Source organism: Xiphophorus couchianus, chromosome 10, assembly GCF_001444195.1.
Source record: "Xiphophorus couchianus chromosome 10, X_couchianus-1.0, whole genome shotgun sequence".
NCBI lineage: Eukaryota > Metazoa > Chordata > Actinopteri > Cyprinodontiformes > Poeciliidae > Xiphophorus > Xiphophorus couchianus.
This window is the reverse complement of record NC_040237.1, coordinates 5896364-5919431: the sequence shown is the minus strand read 5'-3', so window position 1 is coordinate 5919431 and position 23068 is coordinate 5896364. Positions and strand designations below refer to the sequence as shown.

At 37.7% G+C, this 23068-nt stretch overlaps 1 protein-coding gene across 1 annotated transcript; it reads left to right on the top strand.

Moving 5' to 3' along the window:
• The first annotated feature begins 234 nt into the window (after positions 1 to 234).
• Positions 235 to 20813, top strand: fshr (follicle stimulating hormone receptor). Its single transcript, XM_028029056.1, has 14 exons — positions 235 to 609; positions 6571 to 6642; positions 7606 to 7680; positions 7901 to 7975; positions 8055 to 8129; positions 11650 to 11724; positions 11963 to 12043; positions 14198 to 14266; positions 14349 to 14423; positions 16440 to 16625; positions 16703 to 16923; positions 18190 to 18371; positions 18469 to 18660; positions 19796 to 20813. The coding sequence occupies exons 1-14, from the start codon at positions 425 to 427 to the stop codon at positions 20327 to 20329; spliced, it is 2097 nt and encodes a 698-aa protein (XP_027884857.1). The 5' UTR covers positions 235 to 424; the 3' UTR covers positions 20330 to 20813.
• Positions 20814 to 23068: the final 2255 nt, after the last annotated feature.

Sequence of the window (23068 nt, the reverse complement as noted above, 5' to 3'; positions counted from 1 at the left end):
CAGCTTCCTGGTGTCGTATGTCTGTTTTTTCACACTCGCAACATAACAAACGAGTGAAACCAGATTTCTGGTGAGGTTAGAGCGCTCGAGCGAAGTGCAAAATCTCTGCCGTATGCCTTGTTGTGGTATTTTGTAGACACTACACACAGAAGACACATGCACAAATCCAAGAAGGGACCTCCTACAGTCTCATCCACCCTTGAAGTTTTTCACACACCCCCGGCATTCACCGCTGCAAGGAAACATCAAAACGCCTCACATTTCTTTCTCTCCTCCAACCTGTGTAGAAAGACAAACGAACGAGCAAAAAACTTTTTACATCAAGCTGGAGTGTGGGTTCTGAGGGCCTGCGTACATGTAGGTTTACATGAGCTAAAGACACAAAGAAGGATTTTCTTTTTTTAAAACAGATCAGTTTGAAAGGATGGTGGCAAACGTACTGATCATGCTGATGATAAAGATGGCAGCAGCTTCCATGCCTGGCTCTGAAACGGACCTTAAACACGGATATGGAGCTGGTTTTCCAGAACTAATCCAAAACCCATGCCACCCGGTGGGATTTGGAGTCAGAGCGATTCCTCCCAACATTTCCAGCAACACCTGGTGCCTGTGAGTAAACATACACACACACTCATAAGAGCACATGGATGCAACTACTAATTTTGGACATAATCTGTTGTCTGCATGTAGTGATGGAGCTGAAAGGCTTCATTTTCAAGAACAGCAATGCAAGAAAGAAAAAACATTTAGGGTATTGAGTAGCTCTTTGCTCCCTTGGCTCTGATTTAATGTGTTAATGAGTTTTCTTCTTGGAAACATCAATGAGATTGATCAACATCTTTCTCAGCTCAATTAGTTTTCTAAAATAAAGCAGCCCCTATTTCCAGTTTCCATCTTTAGTATTTTTTTTCCTTGCAATAACGGTCAGAAAACACCTTCATGTTGTGCAGTGTATGGCTTTTTTAAGCATCATTGTTGGTTTCAGTGAAAAACATTGTCACACTTCAAGTGTTTCTAATGCAACTCAACCAAAATTTGGAGAAGACACTCTACTACAAATTCTTCTTGTATTTTATTCTGTAAACCAAACTAAAATGGAAAGTTTCTCAAAATTAAAATATGGAAAGTGTGACATGTATTTGTATCCATCCTCCTCCTTGTGAATCAATACTTTGCAGAACCACTTTCTCTGCAATTACAGATGCAACTCTATTGGAATATGTTTCCAACAGCTTTGCACATCTAGAGACTGAAATACAGCAAAATAGCTCAAACTCAGCCAGACTGGATGGAGCGTTCATTTAATCATCAGTTTTCAACTATTGCCACAGATTCCAAGTTAGATTTTACACTGCAAGAACACAAAATCTTAGCTTTAGGAACCAGACCAAAAATATGTTTATTTACTTGAAATAAGACAAAACTAACTTACAAGTAACATTTTGGCAAGATATAGGAGTTCTAAGTAAATAATTACTTAATGTTTATGAAAAAGGACTAGTTCCACTATTTCTATTATAAGATGGAAAAAATATCATAAGTGAAATAATCAGCTGGTGGAGCCATTACTTTTCATCAATATTAAGGAATAATTTACTTAAAAGAAGTTCCTACATCTTGCTGAAAAGTTACTGAACAGATTTAGTTTTTGCAGTGTAGGTCTGAACCATTCCGACACATAAATATTTATTCATTTCTCTCAAGTCTTTTACAACCTTGAGCAAGTTTTCTTCCAGGATTGTAATATCATTACAGGATGATATTTACTATAGCTTCATTAATCTTGATAGAAATTGAGCTTCTTATATCTTATGCCTTTTTTACAGAAATGTCTTATTAGGATTCTCCCACATGAGCTGTGAATCTCTGCAGGTCCTCCAGTGTTACCATGTCTGCACAAATCTCTGAGGCCTTTCCAGATTAGATTTATCCATATGAATCTTTAATATTACTGGCTGATCGTATTTTATCTAGGTTTTAAAAAGTTAAAACAGCAACACTTTTCAGGTTCTTATGTACAAGAAAATGTAAAACCATACATAGTTTTCCTTTCGCTCCAGACCTATCACATAAAATCCCATCAAAATACAGTGAAGTTTGTGATTGTAATGCAACAAGTAAAAAAGAAGGTATGTAATGTAATAACTCATAAGGTATTTTCCACAAATGTATAAAAAGTTTGCCCTCAAGCTACGCCATGATCAAAACTCCAGTTGCTTCTTATATCGACTAACACTCATATTGTTCTTTGAACAAGTGAAAACCTCTCAAGACACTTTGTATAAAACGACACACTCTCTTCACCATCGTCTCATCATTAAATATTGAAGGATTATGCAATATTTACACACTCCCATCTTTTCTATGTGCATATTCATTTAGATTCATTCAAACCTCATTGCTTTCCTTTGGCTAAATCTTACACTGAACGTTGCAAAGCTGGTCTAATTAAACATTAACTGAATCAAGGATTACATACAATACTTGTTTGTCCTGCTGCAGCACCACTGTGCAGCCACAGCTTAAAGCATTCACCACAAATAAACACTTAAGTCTAAAACCATTGTGTCACTGTGTTTGCTGCTTGGATAAATCTGTAGTAGCTCCTGGCGTTTCTCACTGCATGTCTGGATACAATGCGACTTTGTATGTTTCAGCTGTCAGAGATCAGGGAGCAAAAACCATGCGATGTTGGTACAACGAGGAGGAGGGTGATGATGAGGGAGGTCTGCTTATTATCTGCCTCCTTGCACCTTTGTCCAGACAACTACATTTTTAAACGATGCCTGACAAAATAATTTGAAAGAACAGCAATATTTAGCTTACTTTGTCATGTGAGGGAAGCATTGATCAAATAGCACTGGTTTTAAAGAGAGACAATTAACTGGCCATACATCGCAATACTTTAGAATCAGATTTCTCCCTCCACGTTTTAAAGAACTTCCACCATTTTGGTTGTTGTTAGTTTATAACCAAGTCTTTTTTTACACCTGGTAGTCCGGTGGACTCCGATTTATTGGGAACCACAACTGCAACATCCGTTACATATTCCGCTGGTGTGGTTTGCTTTCACACTGCCTCGTGTCAAACGGACCAAATCCTTTGAAAAACCTGTTCACCTCCTCGTCTGTGGTGGCGCTGCACCAAGAACCACTGAAGATCTAATCTGGAAAGGCCTCAGATATTTGTGTAGACATGGTAACAATGGAGGACCTGCGGAGATTCACAGCTCAGGTGGGAGAATCCTAATCAGACATTTCTGTAAGAAAGGCATAAGATATAAGAAGCTCAATTTCTATCTTGATGGGAAGATTAATGAAGCAATAGTAAATATCATCCTGTATACAATCCTGGAAGAAAACTTGCTCAAGGTTGTGAAAGACTTGAGAGAGAGAAATGAATAAATATCTATGTGTCGGAATGGTTCAGACCTACACTGCAAAAACTAAATCTGTTCAGTAACATTTCAGCAAGATGTAGGAACTTCTTTTAAGTAAACCTCAGAAGAAAACATGAGCGCAACTTCCTTCTTTGAAAATACAAACAAAAATGTCAGATATTAGAGGTTGTACGGCTTCTCTTTTTTGTTTTGGTTCCATTTACCCAGAATGCCCTGCGCTGCAGTCCGCTTCCTGTTTTTGGAGTGGTCTCCTGTCTTCTTGGTGTGCATTCGGACTGCACCAGAGTTCACTTCAACCGAACTGAGACCTAGGATTTCAGGTGAACAACAGTTCACTTTTTGATCCGCGTCAGAGTTTGCCCCCACAAAAAACTAAACAAAACAAAAATCAGAAAAGTTTATTATGAATAAAGTTCAAGGGGTGTGAATGATTTTCCAAATCACTAGTAGCAGATCTAGCTCAAACAGACAATGGACAACAGACAGTTGGAATGGAGAAATCAAGATTACATTGAACATTTATCCAAATGTTAGTACAAATGTTCTTTGTGTTTAAATTTGAGCTTTTTTGTATAATTGTATCCCTGTTAAGATTAGCGTAACAACATTTCAGACTTATTAACCACATGAAGTATTCTTTTAGTTATTGCAAAGGGAGGATGGCCAATTTAAGTTTGGTGGAAATAACAGAACAGAATCACCATCCTCAAAACAATGAGGATCAATATTACTTCTATTGCAGAGTCACTGAGCTTTGAGGAGATTTGCTTGTTTTGTTGCTCGGATGCGTCTCCCAGCTCAGTTTAGTGTTCACAGATACTAAACTGTATCTGTGTCTATAAGGACACAGATAATCGGTATCTGTGTCCTTACAGATCCCAGTTATCTGTACTACAGATTCTGTAGGGACAGATAATTGGTATCCACCTCATATCTCAGTCCTCGGGCACCTCTCATACAACTATTATTACACTCTTTTTTGTTCATGGTAATGTATATTGATTTTATCTTGTTTGTACTAGAGGTGTGCCGATCGATCGGCTACCGATCATAATCGGCCGATTTCCGTGAAAAAGTGTATGATCGGTGATCGCCGATCACCGTCTCTTGTTGCCGATCAGCAAAACCGATCACATTTATCTCACTTCACAGCCTGCGTTGGCAGCTGATCTCCTCTTTCCTGCACAAGCGCACGGTAACAAATCCTGTTGTGTGCAACTATAACGCTCAACCTCCACCGGGGAATGAACTCCCACACCGAACATCTGATTAAAGCTGCATCTGTTAACTTAAACAAAATGATTTTAGTTACGCATTAAAACTTTTGCTGTCCTAACATAAGACAGATAATCTCTGAAAATAATCAATCTCCTCTGCCTGATGCTGTGTTCTGCAAAATTACTCAGCTCAGTCAGAAACAACCAGAGCCAGCGTTAATCAGCTAGCCAAACAGAACAATTAGCCGTGCTCTCAGGAATTTTTGATTCAGTAACTTAGGATTGTTTATTTTTGATGCAACCCGCATTTAACTTTAAATGAATGTCTCCTTTATTACTGGACATTATTTAACATAGGCAGATTTATTTGACTAATAATTTATGGAACTGAGAGCCTTACTGTTAAATATTGTTTTACTAATTGCAGATTTTTCAGTTGTCCTTTTGACTGAATAGCAGCTATATTGTGCCTGCAAGGATTTTGCAGTATTTTGTTTATGTCTAAATTAGGTGAATTTATAGCCAGATCACATAGTAGCATTTATACCTAAAGCAAAAAATTAACACTCAATCAGGGCGATCAGCAAAGATCGGTGATCGGCAGAGAGAGAAAAATTGGGGGTTTTCGACAGGGCTTATTGAAGCTCAATTTAAAGGTCTCAAAGAAAAAAAAAACATTTATCTGAAGCATATGTATAAACATGAAAAAATTCAACTGCACCTCATCCCACACACAGAAATACTGCTAACACATACACATTCACATCACAAGGACATTTTTGTCTGGCAAAAGTAGCAACTAATCCCTGGAGAAGTGAAGTCCCAGTCTCCGGTGTGTGTGTGTGTGTGGGGGGGGGGGTGCGTGTGTTCTCATCTGGTCAAAGGTCAAGGCTCGGGAAGAGTTGTGATTTTCACTGTTATGCAGCTACTGATGGCCATTTCAGTAGGGAAATCCAGATAAAACCTCCGCTTCTCCCACACACACACACACACACACACACACACATATCATTAGTGCAAAGACGTTTGTTTCTCAAAATGAGTGGCTCATTATTTTCCTCCTTCATTGTTTCATCTTAAATTACCCTTGGAGGAGCATACTGCGAAAAAATAAATAAATCTGCTAATTCACAAATTTGCTCTGTTTCATTTTACAGAATTTTACTGTAAACTGTAAAATACACAAATTTAAATGCTTACTTTGAAAAAGGATGAAAACCCCAGGAATGTACCTCATTTTTTACATTTTCAGAGAGAATTTGAGTCACATGTTTCTTCATACTTTACATGCCCCTGACCTGCAACTTTCAGATGCATCGCTGCACAACACACCTGAATAAAAAGGCTGGTTAATAACCAGGTTTTTGTGAAACCTGCTGACATGCCAGGGTGGTAATTCAGCCTTTTGACTCAGGTGTGTTGGAGCAGGAATTTGGAACAGCTGTGAAGGAAAGCGAAGCAGGGAGACAGAGGGAAGGTGAATAATTAACACAAAGGGAGCTGTGTTCATTAGTGAAACAAACCAAAGTGGAAACAAAAACAGGACACAAGAAAAAAGAGCTAAATTAAATCTAAAGGAATTAACCTATTTGGCAACAGTTTTCTAACAATATGTTCCACATTAATAGAGTATGCCAAGCTCTTTCAAACATAAATAAACAAGGAAATGATCAAACCCATAACAATATGTCTCTGCTAGTTTAGTTATAAACCAGCAGCTCACTAACTTAAGTCATTTATCTTTTTAAAAAATATGTTTACAGTTTGGTGACATTTGACGATTAATGCATTTGTACTTTACTGCTGTCATTTTGGCCAACATGCTCTTGTAAAGCTCATTCGTGTTTTTTGTTGCGTGTTCTGTTTACTGTAAGAAAAATAAATGTTCTCAACTGTATTTCTCTATAATTTCCCAGATATTTAAAGGCTTTTTTTTTTTTTATGGTGTTGTAGGGTAGTGAAGCAGACGCAGATCAGAGAGATCCAGCAGCGTTCCTTCGCCAACCTGCATCACCTCAGAAAGCTGTGAGTTTGTTGCTCATGATTATCCTTTGGTGCTCTGCATAGTCACCTGAGGAAGACACAAACAAGTAATTATTTAAATGTTAAAACACAGGAAACTACTGCACTACACTGAAATTATGAAAATAAAAAATGATTCAAAAAGGCTCAGAAACATAGAAGAAAATAAGACTGATGAAGGTCACAGGATAAATGTGATGCGTTTGCTGGTGATGATGGTTGGATAAGGGGAGGTGTAACATATTTTTTTATTTTGGCTATATTTGTTCATCATGTCTGCACCTTCAGTGTTTGCTTCATAATTATGTCATCACTAAAGCCTAAAATAATGGCTTTACTCATTTTTTCTAAAATTAACTTTTTTTGCCTAAAATATCTTTTGGTAAAAAAAATGACTTGCGTCACATTTGGTGAGGATATGTGAATGGACAGTCTGTGTTGGCATGGGAATCACTGAGCCGTTTATTCAGATTTTTTTTTATGAACCATCAGAATCTGTATATTTTATTGGCACATAGAGGACTACTATTTTTTAGCAGTTTAATTCACCTCAGAATGTGTTATTTTAACTGGCCTGTTTTGCTTTTTAAATGAAATAGATTTTGTTATTTTGGTCAGGAAAGGGTGAGGAATTTCTTTATGCCCCAAACTAGAGCCCCCTCACCCCCCCAAAACCTAACAAATTTGTTTTATTTATAATATTATATGAGGTTCTAATCCAAAACTTAATAAATTAGATTTTTATATCATATTGTAATTAAGTGAAATGCATTTTTAAGCTTGTGGATTATATTAATAGAACCAGACTGGGAAGCCATTCCCCAAATATCCACTAAAAAAATAATACTTTTACTTTCTATCAATGTAGATAGAAAGAAAAGTATTGCAGCAACTTCATGTTGAGAATACGAGTGAGTTCTGCTTTATTAATATATTTATTTCCTTTCTGTCACTTTCCCATCTTAGTGTCATCCTGCAGAACAACATTCTGCAGAGCATCGGTGCATCTGCCTTTGCCGGTCTGCCTCGGCTCTCTGACGTGTGAGTATTCACATTTCCTAACCTGGTGTGCATCCCGTTTCCTCCAAAACAGCCATGTGTTTAGTCTTTGTCCTGGAACAAGAAGAACCAGAAACTCTGAGGAGTCTACCCACGAGTGCACATGTCAGAATAATGGAAACAAAATATGTTTAACAATAAGTGCAAATGAGGCCCAGAGAGGCTTATTTTTAAACATGTCATGTTCTTCTACTTCTTTTAGCTGCATTTCTGAAAATCTCTCTTTAGAGACGATAAAAGCTTTCGCTTTCTCCGATCTCCCAGAGCTCGCTGAAATGTGGGTACAACAGACAGTTAGTTTTGATATATTAGATTTTTTTTTTGTAAGTGTGGAACTGACAAATTGCTTCTTTCAGAGAGATAACCAAATCCAAACACCTGAGATCCATTCATCCAGATGCTTTCAGGAACATCGTGAACCTTCGGCGTCTGTGAGTGCTCTCAGACTTTGTCTGTTTTTTTTTATTTTTTAAACTAATTGTGAGTTCAAAGTAGGCCATGGTTGACGAGCCTACTTCTGAGAACCCACACGACCAAATCCATGATTATTTAATTAGCTTGGATCCCCCTGATGACAAATCAAGCGTCAAACATCCAACCACCAAATTAAATTTTCCCACAGTTTTATTCACCCCGAACTCCATGGTTGTAACACTAATAGTTTCCAAGTAATTGAATTGTTTTTATATTTTTGAAACAATCTCCAAGTAGCCAATTATGTGATTCATTGCTCACTGCTATAGTCTCTCAGGGATTCTATCATCTGTATCGTTCAGCTTGGCCCATTTTGTGAAAACTGGGACACAAAAACTTGGCTCTGTGTGGTGACAAAAATATATTTTTAAACTGTTTGTCTAAACAAGGGCACCTTAGCACAGCATCAAGACATAAATCAGCGTCTGGAATATTTTTGTTCTTAATTTAAGCTTGTTTGTTGCTCAAATATCTGTCAGAAAATATGCAATGGTTGCTCGATGCTTAAACTCATCCTCCATTCATCTTCCATTTGTTTCAGACTGAGTTGGTTGGAAAAATGGGTAAAAATGAGTTGTAAACATACATTGTAAAGGAGTCTGAACTCCTATAAAACACTGGAATGCTGATGTTGTTAGAAAACAAGCCCACACTGCAACACAGCTTGGACTTTAAGCAGAGTCTCTGACGTCTGGCTTGCACAAATATTCATGGAAAGAGCCTCAAAAGGGTCAAGCATTTTTGGAGTAACAACTCGTAATATTGTCCAACTGTCATGATTTCAATGTTACACGCTGCTCTCCTGCTCTGCCCCTCCCTGATTGCTGCCACCTGTGCTGCTGCTTTGTGAGTTTCTCTGCCTTTGCTCTGACTTCTGCTACATGTACCTGGATTCTGGACTTGCTCTGGCTTTTTGACCCTCAATGTGGCTGACCTGGACTTTTCGCCTGAGTGCTGAGTGTTGGATCAAAGGAAAATGACCCACTCACCTCCTCAAGGTGAAACCTGATCATTGGACTTGGGGCATGTCAACCAGCTTACAATGCTACCAGAGTTTCCTCACTCTGCGATGTCATAATCCCAGGTTTCTAGTGCATAGAGTCCACCTCTACATGGTCCTGCAGGTGCAACAATCTCCGGTAAAATGACTTTTCCCTTTAAATAAGTTACATTTCTGAGGAGTTGAGATATCCAGGAATTCAGGGAAACCATCTCTACTGGAGTTTGACTTGAAAGCTGATCTCAAGAAGAGGCTGTCAATCATTGTATACCTTTTTGTAATTGCAAATAAAACCTGGGTTTGATTCGTACGTAACTTATTATATCAAACCCATATTTTTTTGTATGTGTGAGTGTACATTTGCCTGGTGCCTTAAACATTTTCAAACTTTGTCCCTTTTAACCACAAACATCAAATGCCACACATGGAGTTTTGTGTGAAGGCAACTCGTTTGTTGTGATGCCCAAATGGCTTGAGGCAAACTGCAGATGTTAGTTGTTAGGACTTTTGGTTTATCCTCCATTCAGACCAGGTTTGTGGTGAGCAAAACTAATATTTGGCCTGTTTTCAGATTCTCCAACATAAAGTGCAGATAGCTGCATCTCCTCCAGAGCAACTTTGGGCATCTTAGCTGCTTCTTTGAGCCAAAGCTCTCCATCTTCTGCCAGCTGTGCCATATTTCTTTCATTTTTAGATGATAGATTAAACTGCACTGAAAAAAAGAGAACGTAGCTCCAACTTAAAGAAATTGATTTAACCTATTACGTGTAATCAAATTAAGTTTGTCAAACTTACTTCTTTTTTTTTTTTTACATTTGTCTAACATGACAACTAATAAAAGCAATATATTTATGTGGATAAACTTAATTGGATCACCGCTTTTCTTTTTTCAGTGTGTGTTTGTATTAATTACGTGACTTTTAACGGCAGTTTGTTGCGCTACATTATATTTAGGAGAACATTATGAAGAGAGCAGAATGAAGAGAACTTCATCATGTCAAATATAATTTAAAAAATGGATAACAGTTTGTGAAAACCTCTGCAGGTTTTTTTTACTTGTGCATTGGGTTGTAGTGTTTCAGATTTGGCTGGTTCTCCAAACCTTGTACTAGATCTGTTTTTATATTTTAGCTCCTTTTTCTCCACTTTAGACCATCCTGGCTAGTGTGTTTTATTTTTGCTTCATGTACTCTAGTATTTCTGCTGTCTGTTCCCCAGTTTGAGTTAGAACATCTTTGCCCTGTTTTCTCTGCACATCAGACCTTTGTCAATCCTCACACCTGGCCTGTGTTGCTTCAATAATTTATAACTTTTCTTGTTGTTTTTCCGGTTTCATCATTTCTGCTGTGTGTTTTAGGGTTTGATTCATACATATTAAAACTACATCTGTTTAATTTTTTTCTGCAAAGGCATCAAAAGTAATTTAATCTTTCTGAGAGTTTGCACAAATATTGCACAACATGAGAAAAACCTGTGAGATTCAATAATGTAGGTAATTGTCACAAAATGTCATAGTGAGCATCTTTTCTTGCACAAGTAGCATCAATACCTCCACAAGCTGTTTAGATGTTTACCTTAAACTTGGCTCTACAAAGCACTATTTGCAAATATCAGACAAAAAAGGCACATTTCTTCCCAGAGACTCTCTCTAATGAACACAATAAACACCTTATTGCCTAAGTAATCAGCTCCTCTGCTATGCAACAGAATAAGCATATTTGCACAACAATCCTCTAAAGAAAAATGTCTGCAAATACATGTACATCCTGTTCATTTATCCTCATTTTATTTCCTCTAAAGTTTATGTATTTAGACATTGTGTCTGTGCGCTGTGAGCGCTTGAAGTCGAAGTCAAATTTGTACTTTGTGCACACACAGTCTTGATCATCGAAGCTGATTTTGATCTTATAAAGTTTGAAAAATAGAGAAATAATTAAACAAATGAAAAGTATCTATTTGTTCTTTGCATACATAAATCCAAGATAATGAGCAGTCTGTCCAGCTACAGGACAGAACTAAATTAACGCAAAGTAAATCTGACTATTTCCATCTTAATTTAAAAAAAATAATTCATTAAGATAAAAATTGGTCTAGAAAATGTCTTCTTTTCTGATAATGAAAGAATTTAGCTGTAGTTTCTTAATGAATTCATCACATTGCAATTACTTTGTTCGTGCTGCACTGAAAAAAGAGTCAACAAATACTACTTAGTGTTACATCTTTACTTAATATTTATTGCAGTCCATGCAGCACTTTGCAAAATGCACATTAACAGTAACGGTGCATTTATAAGCATTAAAATTTCTATTAACGCTAATAGTTTTAGACTGAAGCTGCGTTTATTTCCCTTTCACCTTGACATATTCTCGAAGGATCTCCATTGTTCGTATGTTTGCTACGTTCATTCTCACGTGGCGCCTGCTTGCCTGTTGGTTACAAAATGAAGGAAGTAACATTCGGCTGTCGTATTTCCACAGAACTATCTCCAACACCGGGCTGCGAATCTTTCCAGACCTCTCCAAGATCCAGTCTGCAGCCCGAGGTTTTCTGTTGTAGGTGTCAGCGTATGATGGAAATGACCCGCAAGAGCGCACTCACTAAAACACCCACACACCATCCTTTCCACATGGATCTGAATTTATAGGCACGCTGCGTTAAAGCACATGGCCTGAGGACATCACACACATATAACGCCTTTAAAATAGACACACAGATTCATTGCAGATCAGTTTGTGCTAAACACACATGACTTTTTTTTTCCATATGTCTTTTGCCCTTTGTGTTGCACAGTGACCTCCAGGACAACATCAACATAGAAACTGTCCCTGCCAATGCCTTCAGAGGCCTCTGCACAAAACCAATCGAGGAAATGTAAGATAATCATCTTCTTTCCCTCTGGCTGCTTCCTTTTTCCTTTTGCATTCATGCATCTCCTATGGCTCTACTAAACAACTGCACATGTTTAGTTCTTGCAAAATGGGAGCAAACTAAACTTGGAGCATCTGTTTATAAATTAAAAGACACAGAAAGGTCGGTTTTACAAGCACACGGCATCTCAATGCTCTCACACATTTAAATGAGGAGTTATTCATGCATTTAGAGGACCAGCCATCCATATTTATGTGAATTACAGACAAGGGGAAAATATCGACAGAACCTCAAACACAAGAGTTGTCTGTGACAGTTAGAATGAAATATAATATATAACATTTAAAGCAGGTGACAGTTTTTATTCAGAAGAAGAAACGGGAAAGAAGGCAACTTGCTGCATTTGTGGTTTTTCAAAATAAGTGCAGAAATTTCATGAAAATGATGTGTGCTGTCTTCCATTGGAGAGTTTTCTACAAATATTTCCAGTAATTTGTAGATAAACTCAATCAAAGCTGTTTTAAAACACATTGCAAAGGTTTTCACAACCTCTTGATATTTTTTTATTTTGTCACATCACAACCAAAGACCACCAAATTTTGCAGAGACTTTATGTGAAGAATAACAAACACTGTAGTCACAATTGTGAAGTGGAACATTTTTACACATAAATATATGGGAAATGTGGCATTCATTTATGTTAAGCTCCCATGAATCAATACTTTGTAGAATCACATTTTAAGTTACAGCTTCAAGTCGTTTTAGTGAATCTCTCCACCAGCTTTGCACATCAAGAGACTGAAATACTTTCCAGTTATTTCCCGTCTAAAAAAGCTGAAGCTCAGATTAGATGGACATGTGAAAGCATTAGTTTCAAGTCTGAAAAAGATTTTTAATTGCGCGTAGACATTAACTTTTATTGGTCCATTCTAACACATATGACCTTTGGCCTCTCGTGGCAGGTTTGCATGTCTGTCATAGTCTTTAGGTAAAAGACAGAATAATACATGTTTGGATTTAGCTTTTCTGTGTATCATGCATACAACAAAATTAAAAGTGTTAAAATTAGACAAATGAAAAATGTGACATTTTTCTGGCTCCAAATAGTTGCAGGAACGTCAGCGAGCCTCTGCAGCTGGCCAAAAAACACTCTGGCACTTAATTGGCTGTTTCTGTAAAAGCCAAAAGTGGTTATAAAATGTTCAGAAGCAGCCAAGGTAGTCGTCTTGATGCAGTTGGAAAGGAAACAAGGATTACAAAATGAGGCAGAATGATTCTGAAGACATGCAGCATTTTTAAAATTCAATTCACAAACCAGAAAAACCAATCAATCAAATTTTATTTGTATAGCAAATTTCAACAGCAAGGCATTTCAAAGTGCTTTACGTCATAACAAACACAAAAACACAAAGTCATGCAACATAGAATCAACAATCAAAACATTAAGTCAAGTGCCATCGTTAAATCTGCAATTGATTACGTTTCAAATACAACTCTAAACAGGTGGGTTTAGTCAAGATTTAAAGGAAGTCAGTGTTTCAGCTGTTTTACAGTTTTCTGGAAGTTTGTTCCAGATTTGTGGTGCATAGAAGTTGAACGCTGCTACTCCTCGTTGGGTTCTGGTTCTGGGGATGCAGAGCAGAAAAGGTAAATGATCATTAAAAAATTAACCCAAAAAGGGGCCTTAAAATGACCACAATATTATAAAAAAGACCAGAGAAGAAGAAAAAGCATGAAATAACTCAGAATGGTTATGAAGCAATACAAAAGAAATATGGTAGGTGGATGCACAGAACAATCACAAATTACAGGTTTGTGTTTTGTTTTGAGCTTCCTTCCCGTTGCTCTTCAGTTGGATGAAGAGCACTCTATATCCCTTGGGTATGGAGTGCACGTCTATACCCAAGGGACCCAGGTTTCATAATCTCGCCAACGACTTTATCATCCCTTCTGTTGAACAGAAGACAACAAAAGAAGAGGAAAGAGCAGCTGAGGCAGTAGTCACTTGCTAACTGTTAAGCTGAAGGTCTGTGGCCGCGCAGCTTTAGTTTGTGGGAACAAAGGAAGTGCAAACAGCAAGTTTGGCACCAGCAGCTCAGATAAATTTTCACCGCCTGAGCCATGTGACTGAGATTTGGCTTCTCTTTCTGATGACAGACGGCTCACCAGAAATGGCATCAAGGAGGTGGCGAGTGACGCCTTCAACGGAACAAAGATGTACAGATTGTGAGTCACAGACAGACGCACAGCTACAAACACGCCATTTCAACTTTCACGTTTAATTTCTCTGCTTTTAACTCGTTTCCAGGCTTCTGAGTGGAAACAAGCAGCTTGCTCACATCAGCCCCGATGCCTTTGTGGGTTCCAGTGAGTTGGTGGTGCTGTAAGCATGACATCCCCTCTTTTCTCGTGTCTTCATCGTTCACCCTCTTCAGCGCCACCTTTTAAAGTCAAAGCAGGCGACAGTCTGTCAGCATTCTATTTAAAACTTAAAATTGGAGGTTAAAAAATTAGATTGTGAGCCAAAGCAGGCAGCAAATTTCAATGCGCGGGATTTTCCCACCTCCAAAGGAGAGACACGTCCTCTACTGTCCAACATGTCAATCAAACGGGAGCAGCTTGACAGTTTAACAAGTTGTTCTGGATCATTCCTGCATTTATTTAATCTCTAAAATTAGAATAATTCCTGTGGTATGAGAATATTTATTTCAAATTGATAACTATCTAATATTCAATAGAATATGTTTAATAGATTTTAAATAAAATGGCTTCAATTTTAAGTTTTTTTCTCGCTTTCTTTTCTAAAAAATAAAGAAAATATTTCCAGAAAGCGGCTTTTATTTCAATGTCAGTTGTATTATGGGGTATCAGGGCCAGGCTACAACAATGTCATAATACTAGCAGAATAAAGATGCAATTTTACCAGATGAATGTCATAAAACTGAGAAAAAACTTTGACAGAGTTAGCACCTCAGTCTATGTGATTTTTCTTTCTTCAAAACAGACTCAGTCGTTTGTATGATTGTTTCAAAGTCCTGCTGGTGATAATAATTTGATGCTGATTCGTTGAAACATGAAGTATTTCCTTATCTGTGAAAATGATACCAAAGTATAATTTTACAAAATGCTAAGTATTCCTCATTCAAATTATTTTGTAGTTTTTATGTTGAAGTTCTCATAAAATAACTTCATTGTCCTAATATTACAACTTTATTCTGCTACAATTGTGACATTATTCTCATATTATTTCGACTATCTCGCTGTACATTTTTATTGTTGTATTATTATGACTGTATTCTTGTAATATTTTTATTTTATTCTCATAATTTTAAAAAAGAAACTTAGTCTGGTCTTTATATTTCATCTTAGAGTTGATCTGAATTCAACATTATAATAAACAGAAACATGCTTGTTAAACAAGATGGCCGCCCTGCGTGTGATGACATCACTCTGAACTATGGAAACCAGTGAATGCACTGGTGGAAAAAAAAAATCCAGATTTTCCAAAACTTAAACCTCCAAAGACCAAAACTCTTTTATTACCCAGCCCTATTAATCTGAAAAATTTTCTTAGGCGTCTGTATGTTTACTTTTAAATTAAAAAAAAAAAAAAACATCAAAAGGCATTAAAAATACCAAGGCCAGAAAATGAACTGAAATGCAAAGATGAAAACAAAAATATTTAAAAAGTCCCATAATTTAAGAAAAGGATGTTTTCACCATGTCTGGTGATAACTTTTAACTTTTGATGAAAATATCTCTATTTCTCTAATTGATGGGAATTTATTCTTTTGATGTTTAGCAATTTCATCTTCACCGTAAAAACACAAAGTGATCAGGTATTTTTGGTCTAATTTCTACTGCAAATATCTCAGTTCACTTGAAATGAGAAAAAAATACCTTGCAGCTATTCAGCAAGATATATAAGATTGTTTTTAGTAAATAATTCCTAATATTGAAGAAAAAGTAGTGGTTGAATTTTCAGATGTTTTTCACTTATAGCAATCCACTTTTCCTGTTATAAGTGAAATAATCTGCAAGTGGAACTAGTAACTTTTCATATATTAAGGAATTATTGTTCTAAACAAATTTATATTTTTTTCTGAAAGTTACTTAGAATTTAGTTTTTTCTTATTTCAAGTTCACGAAGATATGTGCACTAGAGGAAAAAAAAGCAGAAATACCTGGTAAGATTTTATGTCTTTGCAGCGATGTCATTTTGTTGCTTTTAAGTGTGCTTTATGTAAATTGGATTGGATACGTTTAATAAATAAATTGACACCAATTACTGGCAGATCTAACACCACGGCAAGCAATTCAAAACAGAATTATTGGTGAAAACAAACTGAAAACCTGGTTCTGTCCCTGAAAGCGTGGTTGTGTTTCTCTGCGTTTGCAGGGACGTCTCTCAGACGGCTGTCAGCTCTCTGCCGGACTCCATCCTTGGCGGTCTGAAGAAGCTGTTCGCAGAATCTGCTTATCGCCTCAAAGAGCTTCCTATTGTACAGCGCTACACAAAACTCCACATAGCCAAACTGACATATTCTTCACACTGCTGCGCCTTCAAAAACATGCACAGAAACAGGTAGAGATCGCATCAGAATGATACTTTTTCCAACAGGTGCTGCACGTCTTTCCTTACTTTGTGTTGTTGCTCGATAGATCGAAGTGGACCTCTCTGTGTAGCCACCCTGAGGCGAAAACCATCCCGGCCTTCTTCAGGGAGCACTGTTCTAACTCCACGTCCGTCTCCTGCAGCCCAGCACCTGACAACTTTAATCCGTGTGAGGACATAATGTCCCCCATCCTCCTGCGGATCCTCATCTGGATCATCTCTGTCCTCGCACTGCTTGGCAATGCAGTGGTTCTACTGGTGCTGTTAGGTAAAAATGTAGCAAAATATGTGAGCAACTCCATTACATTTGTCCTGTGGGGTCACTTTTCTGGCTCCTAAATATGGTTTCAAAATAAGATTTTCTTTTGTCATTCATTTTGTACAATTTTAGCAGTTTAAGATGTGTATACTGATGATAAAGTCACTAAAAAGCATTCAACAGTGTAGCACAGAGTAATAATTTCATAAAATCATATAATTAACACAAAAAATGTACAACATTATCTAACTGCTTTGAAGAAAATCCCACTCAATAGTAATTAACTTGATACAGACTGTTTACCAAAAACATTAATGGTAGTTTTTAAGTGTTTGTGCCAAAATATTTTTGACTTTTTACTGTCCTGGTAACAGTGTTATCTTAAAAAGAGCAATAGGAAGATTGTATTTTATAAAATGATCACACAAACCAAATTTCATCACTTCTTCACTCCCAGTAGCCTGGACCAGAGGTCTGCAAACTTTACAACCCAAAGAGCCATTTTTGCTCTCCAGCCCAACAAAATAAAATAACTTAGAGCCTCAGATATTACCTGGCCTTTTGAGAAATTACATCTTAACATTTTTGATAAATATCAACTACAGGAAAAACATTGTAATTTTTAAATTGTAATTATTCTATCCCTATTTTTAGTTTTTATTACACGGGAAAACGTCAAAAAGATAACAGTTTTTTGCATCGGATGTTGATATTTACACATAAAAAATAGACATAAAAAAATAGACCTAAAAAAAATTGACTGGTATTCTTAGTGGCAATTATCCAAGAGCCATGTATTCCAGGAAAGAAAACCCTGAAAATAACAAAAACCTGTATCTGTTCTATCTATTTTCAAAGTCATTTCGTTATCATTTTTAGTCAAAGATATTAAGAGCCGTTGTGGAAAGTCCAAAGAGCCACTTGTGCCTCTGGAGCTGCAGGTTGCACACGGAAAAAAGAGAACAAGCAATCCATCTTAAATATATGGTGTTAATAGGTCACCAGGAATCAAATCAAGTCTTACCCAAGTTAATTTATTAAGATGTCAAGTTAAATAAACATAAATAAATTAAGTTTGACAAACTTCATTCAATTACTTGTCACCAATTAGCTATTTTTTTTCCATTTTGGTGCTCCAGTCTCCTTTTTCAGTCCAGACACTCAGTTTGCCTCTATGCAATGCAGCTGGGGCAGCGCTGAAACTAACTTGCTTCATGAAATAATTTTTTTTTATTCAAGTTGAAGTATTTGTTTCTCCCTCTGCCCTGGACGCAGGCAGTCGCTCCAAGTTGACGGTTCCTCGTTTTCTCATGTGCCACTTGGCCTTCGCTGACCTCTGCATGGGCATTTACCTGCTAGTGATCGCCACCGTCGACATGCTCACTCACGGCCGCTACTACAACCATGCCATTGACTGGCAGACGGGCTTCGGCTGCAAAGCTGCAGGGTTTTTTACGGTGTGTGTGTGTGTGTGTGCACTCTTGTTGCCTGAATTCATCAATGTCATGTCTCATCAGTGTCTGTGTTCGAATACTAAATTACTGTGATTTACAGGTGTTTGCCAGTGAGCTGTCAGTTTTCACACTAACAGCCATTACTGTGGAGCGTTGGCACACCATCAGCAACGCTATGCGGCTCGACCGCAAACTTCGCCTGAGGCACGCCTGCATCATCATGACAACTGGGTGGAGCTTCTCCTTGCTGGCTGCATTGCTGCCCACAGTGGGTGTCAGCAGCTACAGCAAAGTAGGTAGCTCAATGCTTAACACCTTTTAAGATGCAAGAACTGAGCGTAAAATGTTGCTCTGATGCAACCACAAACTCCAAAGTAGTGTGTAACTGGAAAATTGTGTAAAAAGGATAGACATTATTCAGATATTTTCTGAATTTGCAGTCCAAATCGGACCTTTAAGGACTTTCCTCGTCGCATTTTTCCATAAGAGTCACATTTGTGTAACAGATTGTTTCACCTGAGCTGTGGTTCTCTGCAGCTCCTCCAGAGTTACCGATGTGCCTCTTGCCTGCTTCTCCGATTAATGCTTTGCTTGTCCAATCTGTGAGTTTTGGTTGACAATCATGTCTGATGTGCTCCTTGGGCTTCACAATGCTGTTTGTTCATAGAACAGCTGGATATTTGCTTAAATTATATGATTCACAGATAGAATTTGAATTATATGTGCCTAATGAAGGCAAATGTTTGAGCAGCATTTTATTTTTATTTTATTTTTTACATTTTTAGTAAATGAAGAACCAGGTGCTTCCAGTCACATGTATTTCCACAAAACCCAGATGTATCAGACTGTCATAAGACAAGAAGTATAGGGTGATAAACCTCTTTCATTAAAGGGTTACAATAAATCAACGGTACTGTGCCGTTACCTAGCAACCCCAGCTAAGCTTAACCCGTTACCTAGCAACCTACCTACCTTTATTCAGCTGGTTTTACCGCTGTACAATGGCTACTGGAAAAGACAAATGTTTTGTTGTTGACTTACCATTCAGAGACCACTTCTACATTCTTGTTGGTTGTGCAGGAGGCTCCACTTCTGCTTTTCCATATAATATGCATGTATTTGAAACCGTTTTTCACGTGTGGGTGTAAACTTTGAGTTGGAGGCGTGGCCATCAATGGCTTATTTGGATTTAAAGTGAGAAGAGGCCCTAAAACGTCTCATTATCTGAAAATGATTTTGTGCAAAAAAAATGTAATGAACATGTTTTTATAGCCCATCCTAACCTGTTCAAGGAGGCATACTAGGTCAACTTTAAGTTTATTTCCTTCAATAGTTTCCAAATAACCTTGCATAATGCATGACATAAGTTAGAGAATGAAGTCCATTGAGACATTTAATCTTTTAGATATCTGAATATCTCTGTACAGGTGAGTATCTGCCTGCCAATGGATGTGGAGTCCGTGGTTTCCCAGGTCTACGTTGTTTCTCTACTGGTCCTTAACATCCTGGCCTTCTTCTGCGTTTGCGGTTGTTACCTCAGCATCTACTTGACCTACCGCAAACCCTCGTCAGCGCCTGCTCATGCCGACACCCGAGTGGCTCAACGCATGGCTGTGCTCATCTTCACCGACTTTGTCTGCATGGCGCCCATCTCCTTCTTCGCTGTCTCCGCCGCCCTCAAGCTCCCTCTCATCACCGTCTCAGAAGCGAAGCTCCTGCTGGTTCTTTTCTACCCCATCAACTCATGCTCGAACCCCTTCCTGTACGCTTTCTTCACCCACACCTTCCGACGGGATTTTTTCCTCCTCACAGCTCGCTTCGGCCTGTTTAAGACCCAAGCCCAAATTTACCGGACAGAGACTTCATCCTGCCAGCAGCCGACATGGACCTCGCCAAAGAGCAGCCGTGTCATTTACTCCTTGGCCAACACGTTGAGTCTGGATGGGAAACAGGAGTTCTGATTGTCACTAAAGTAATCACAGTTAAAGACTTTCAATTAATGGTTCTTTTTTTCCCCTTGCAGAAGCCAAAGACCATTTGATAAAGAAATGTTTAAAAGCAATGTGGCACTTTATAACGGAAGAAAATATAAATGTAAGAGAAATTAAACAGTTTGACATTTTGGAGATTTGTAAAAATGAATGGAAGAATAATGAGTTAATCCAACCTTCTGATTGGTCTTCATTTGGTCCCTCCAAACATTAGACATCTATGGACGTCTTTAGTGGCTGTTGACCTGTTTTTGTCTTTATGCTGTTAACCCAGAAAATGTGTTGAAAGTTACACTTTATAGCCCCTAAACCCTGTTTCATTTACCCAAGACAAAGACATAGAAAGTCAGGTTTGGTTGGTACATTTAAATGTCAGTAGATGCCTTCAAGTTGACATCAACTTGTAGACGAAGCAAAGACAAAGTCCTTTACTTTTTAAATCTATTCAACAATAGTTTGAGTCTTAGTCTTCGTCTTCTTAGTCTTAGTCTTCTTGCCTACTAACATACTGTATGTCAAGTAGAGAGCTAATCAGAGAAACATCCAAGAGCCCAATTGTGTCTCTGAAGAAGCTGCAGAAATACCACAGATCTCACCACAAAAGCCATCATGGCTGCTATGTGCTCAAAGCATACTGACAGATGATGTAATAAACCTTTTATTGGCCCCTTTTACGATTTTTATCTCACTAAAGCCACCACATGTACGATACTGCGCAAGGTACAATACATAAGCATGTTGCTTTTCTTCCTGGTTAAGTTGGGTGTGATGAGTTCTGCTCCATGTAGCTTTACAAATAATACAACATTTCAGTCCAAGACTTTGGACTTCAGGGTCCAGTTTGTTGCTCAGACCAAATGATCGATTTGTCTCTGACCTGGAAGATGTATATGCTGTATATGAGCTGGGCGCTTCTTTCTAGTTGAAAGTAAAGCAAAAAAAAAACAAAACAGCACAATTTGCTAATCGCTAATTGTTGTGGCGCTATGATTTTGCAAAACAAGATTGTAAGAAACAAATTTTGCGCATTCAATTTGTAAAACAAGGTGTTCCCAAATAGATAATGTACATTAGATGCACTTTGAAGAAGAATTTATGTTGCATTTGACTGGAAACTCATAATATCTGATTCCGGAGAACAAACAGAACTCACCAGGAATCACCTCCTCATTTGAAAGCCCGGTGTAAAACGTATAAACAGAAGGAATCTATGCAAACACAGAATTGAAGATTATTTTTTTGCTTGAATCTGGGTCAGAAAAACTGTCCTACATACGGCTGTTACAACTAGATTACACCAGCAGATGGGTAAAGTTTCCAACAACTCAACCTTATAAAAGTAAAAGTAAACACATGACCTCATCTGTCATATCGCCTACCAAATATTGTCCTTCTGGTGCGACAAGATGTGCTGCCAACTGAGATACCTTGTAATAAATTAGACCAAAGTTTTACACGTGGGACGTCAGCATCAACAATTCAACATTTGTTCAATGTTTAATGTTATGAGTGAGGGATGTTTATTGAAAAGAACACTGCAAGGAACTGCTGATTAATAATCTGCTCATACTCTGTCTGCTGTAGCTCTTCATACCTCCAAACCTCCTCCAGCCTATGAGCATATATTCTGCTCAAAACGAAGGTCATGTAATCATCTTTGATATGTAATTATGCTGTGGCTTTTTTTGTGCAAAATGTGTAGATGGATTGTTGTCACGTTTTTTGTGTGTGTTTTTTTTTTTTTTTTACAAAGTTGTTTGTAAATCTTTCTAGCTGAGTATTTTCTTTAAAACCTATTTGTGTGTGCTGAAGTGGTATTTTCTTTATTTTGTAATGCTGTCCTTCAGCTCATCCAAAGCTTTCAAGGACAAAGAGACCCTATTAACCTCTGCTTTGCGTTTGGGTGGGTGGGTGTTTCTTGGAGGAAAGACAGCTGCGTTTTCTGCTCGTTACAGGTGGATGGAAATGGAAGCGAGATAAAGCCCTGCACAAACACCAGAGAGAAACCCTGAGTTTCAAGGCTGCAGCTGCAGCAAGGAATCCGTCTCATTGATATGGAAGCACTGCCTCCTACATGCTAAACGTGTTGATGCATTTTCACCACCAGGTTATTCAAGTCGGTCTAGATCTAAGACGATTTCTGCGCTAGCATTGTTGTTCTCAGATGGCAATTCTACAATTGCATGGCCATATTTTGAAGGTGAAATGTCAATCCAGAAGGTACATATTTGAGCATTTAATTCATGTTCTGGAAGAAAAAAAAAGATTCAAAAGTATATCAAAGGTGATTTAAAACTTAAAAAACAGAATTCATGCATAAAATGGAGCATAGCACTATGAAACGAAAAGTGTTCTTGCACAATTCCAAATACTTCTTCACATTGAGATAAATTATACTTTCTAAATTTAAAAACATTTTAAAACTGGTCACAGTCACAGATATAAATAAGCAAAACTGAGCCTGCCCAGCCTAGTCTGAGTTCAGCACAGTTCTGACTGCTACGGGTTTCAAACAGTACTGTAGCTAAACAGCTCCCCCTAGTGTACATACAATTACCTACATCAAAGCATTTTTCACTTGTCAAAGGAAGAGAATTTGAATGTATTCAAAACTGACTCATTTCTTCATACCATAGAGCCAACAAGATATTAGAAACATTTTCAAAGATTTTGGTCCATGACAACATCACAGCAGCAATAGATTTGTCA

Bases quoted from the DNA above. Each gene is read 5' to 3' on its own strand.
- fshr (XM_028029056.1), top strand. From the start codon at position 425: ATGGTGGCAAACGTACTGATCATGCTGATGATAAAGATGGCAGCAGCT. The intron at 8,130-11,649 runs GTGAGTGCTCTC...GTATTTCCACAG, and splicing joins ATCGTGAACCTTCGGCGTCT to AACTATCTCCAACACCGGGC. The intron at 12,044-14,197 runs GTAAGATAATCA...TTCTGATGACAG, and splicing joins ACAAAACCAATCGAGGAAAT to ACGGCTCACCAGAAATGGCA.